Source organism: Eurypyga helias, unplaced genomic scaffold, assembly GCF_000690775.1.
Source record: "Eurypyga helias isolate BGI_N326 unplaced genomic scaffold, ASM69077v1 scaffold12809, whole genome shotgun sequence".
Classification (NCBI taxonomy): Eukaryota; Metazoa; Chordata; class Aves; order Eurypygiformes; family Eurypygidae; genus Eurypyga; species Eurypyga helias.
The window spans coordinates 3846-6337 of record NW_010271435.1 but is presented as its reverse complement, the minus strand read 5'-3'; the positions used below and the strand labels follow the sequence as shown (position 1 = coordinate 6337).

Here is a 2492-nt window from a genome sequence, read left to right as displayed (position 1 = left end):
TTTGCACCCTCTTTTTTTTTTCCCCCCAGCTAATAAGACACAATACCTCTCCTTTCTGCTTCCCTTCTTACACCCCTGGCTCCTCTGCAGTGCCCAGCGTACTTTGTAGCTCCGTTCCTGCCTAACTGGGAATGTTCTGAGTTGAGGTCTCCGAGCAGGGGCTACAGCAGCTTCCCAGCAGGAGCAGAAACGCGAGTGCAGTATCTCTGGTCAGTTATGACTTAACAGGTACATTTTGTGTCTTTTGCAGCAAACTCTGGATGCAGGAAGGATTGGTATCGCTTCGCAGGCTCTTGGAATAGCACAGGCAGCTCTGGACTGTGCTGTGGATTATGCTGAGAAGAGAATGGCCTTTGGGTCACCCATCACAAAGCTGCAGGCGGTGCAGGTAGGAGCTTTGGGGACAGCACAGCTCCAGGCACTGCTGGCGCTGGCGCAAAGCTCCCGCGGGCTGTCGGGCGTGGCTTCAGGCCGGCAGTGCACTTTGCACTGTCTGCGATACACAAGGTAGTAATTTCGGTGTTCAAACACCGCTAAGACTGACCGAGGCCGGTACTGCTAGAAAACAGAGCGAGGAGACCTGGGCCACGCGTTCTTGCTGCCACCTGGAACACAGGCGGTGCCTGTCGTTGCAGTTTAAGCTCGCAGATATGGCTGTGGCCTTGGAGGGCGCGCGCTTGCTGACCTGGAGAGCTGCGATGCTGAAGGACAACGGGAAGCCCTTCACAAAGGTATTTCCAGCCTTGCCTTTGTCTAGCAGCAACAGTGCTGGGCCCGGGCTCGAGGTGGGAACACGGCGCTGCGTACGGCATCGCTGCGTTCCGCGTTGAACCCACCTGCGGCTGGGGCCGTGCTGGCTGCGCTCAGGCAGCCCGTGGAGCCGAGTCCTGGTTTCGGCCCAGGGGAGAGTTTTGGCCCTGCTGTCAGCGGGCAGCGTGATCAGGCCTGTGCCTGCACAGCCTGTCTGCGAGCCTGCCAGCTCCTCGTGCCCGTGAGGTGTTCCTTCGTGCGACAGCTGCACCCTCAGTCATGTTTTCCTTCCCCCAAGGAAGCGGCGATGGCCAAGCTGGCTGCCTCGGAAGCTGCAACAGCCATCGCTCATCAGGTAACTACTCCCCCTGCCCCGCAGTGTGCTGGCAGCGAGTTTGTTGTCACGGAGCGAGTGCTGGGGGAAGGTGGGCTGGAATTTACTAGATGTTTTTTAAAACCCAAGCAAACCAGCCCATGTGGCTGAGGGTGGGGAGCACGGCCACCTGCCCGCATCACGGGGGGGGGTGGGGATTTATGCTGCCCTGTGGCAGTTGTGTCATTAAAGTCATCCTGTGCGTGCTGCTCCCCAGGATGGTGTCAAAGTTCTAGGCAGGATCAGGGACATGGGAGGGAGCATGGATGCACCAGTCAGGACCAGGATTAAGTGTGCACATAGTGAGCAAATGGAGCAGGACCTCTGGTGTCTGCCTTTGTTTTCCCCTGTCCTTAACAGACGTGTCTGGGCTGGACGTGGATCACTAACAGAGACCTCGGGTGGTTCATGCTTTGTCTGGGACATCAGCATTGTCCTCACCCAGCTCAAACCCTGCTTGTTGGCTGCAGTCATCCCCGGGGGACCCCCCCTGCTTCCTTTCTAACCTGCTGCCTTTGTTTCAGGCCATCCAGATCTTGGGCGGGATGGGCTACGTGACAGAGATGCCAGCAGAGCGCCACTACCGCGACGCTCGGATCACCGAGATCTACGAGGGGACCAGCGAGATCCAAAGACTGGTGATAGCAGGGCAGTTGCTGAAGGCCTACCGCAGCTGACAGCGCCGACTGCCGCAGGACACTGCCCCAAGGTGCCTCATAACGGTGCAAACAGCGCTTGGCCCTCTTGAATGAGGCCAGTGGTGGAAGTTTTCCTCACCAATGAGTAACTGACCCTCTTGTTAAAATGTGCTGGTGGTTTTTTGGACAGAGTGTGGTGCATGGAAGGCTGTAGCTAGGGCTGGGAGCCGTGGCTGTGAGCGCAGGAGGGAGGAGGCACCCTGTCCTCATAGGGGAGCACAGGCCTTGTCCCAAGCCGGACCGGTGCTTTGGTTTGGGCCGGTTTTCCAAAGGTTTGTCACCACACGGTACTCGGTGCCCTGTGCCAAAGTCAGAGGCGCAGAGACGTGACCCCCATGCCCTGGTCCCGCTTAGGCCGCCTCTTCTGATCAGGCTTCAGTTTCACGCGTGGGACGCAGCTGCATGTGAGCTCCCGCCCCGAGAGAGGCCGTGCTGCACCGCCCATGGAGATGTGAAAACAGGCCAGGAAAACACCCCTCCGGCCTGCCCACAGAGCCCCTCGGCCTGCACGCTCAGCCTCCCACATGGGAGGGTGCAGAAGCAAAGGGTGGAGAAGCTGCAGGGACTGGGACTGGTTTGTTAAAAACACCCCAAGCTGCTGCTTTTACTACACCAGCATCTCCCCAGCGGGAAAGGAAGTGCGTGAAGCAGCAGCAGCCGCCTTTACTCCC

The 2492-nt window shown here is 58.6% G+C and overlaps 1 protein-coding gene across 1 annotated transcript in view; it reads left to right on the top strand.

Moving 5' to 3' along the window:
- Positions 1-1972, top strand: part of LOC104514991 (short-chain specific acyl-CoA dehydrogenase, mitochondrial-like) — a 4465-nt gene extending 2493 nt beyond the window's left edge. The window contains 4 exon segments of the mRNA XM_010158816.1: positions 251-388; positions 636-731; positions 1049-1105; positions 1648-1972. Of these exon segments, the coding sequence (XP_010157118.1) occupies positions 251-388; positions 636-731; positions 1049-1105; positions 1648-1800 (444 nt within the window). The 3' untranslated portion in view covers positions 1801-1972.
- The last annotated feature ends 520 nt before the right edge of the window (positions 1973-2492 follow it).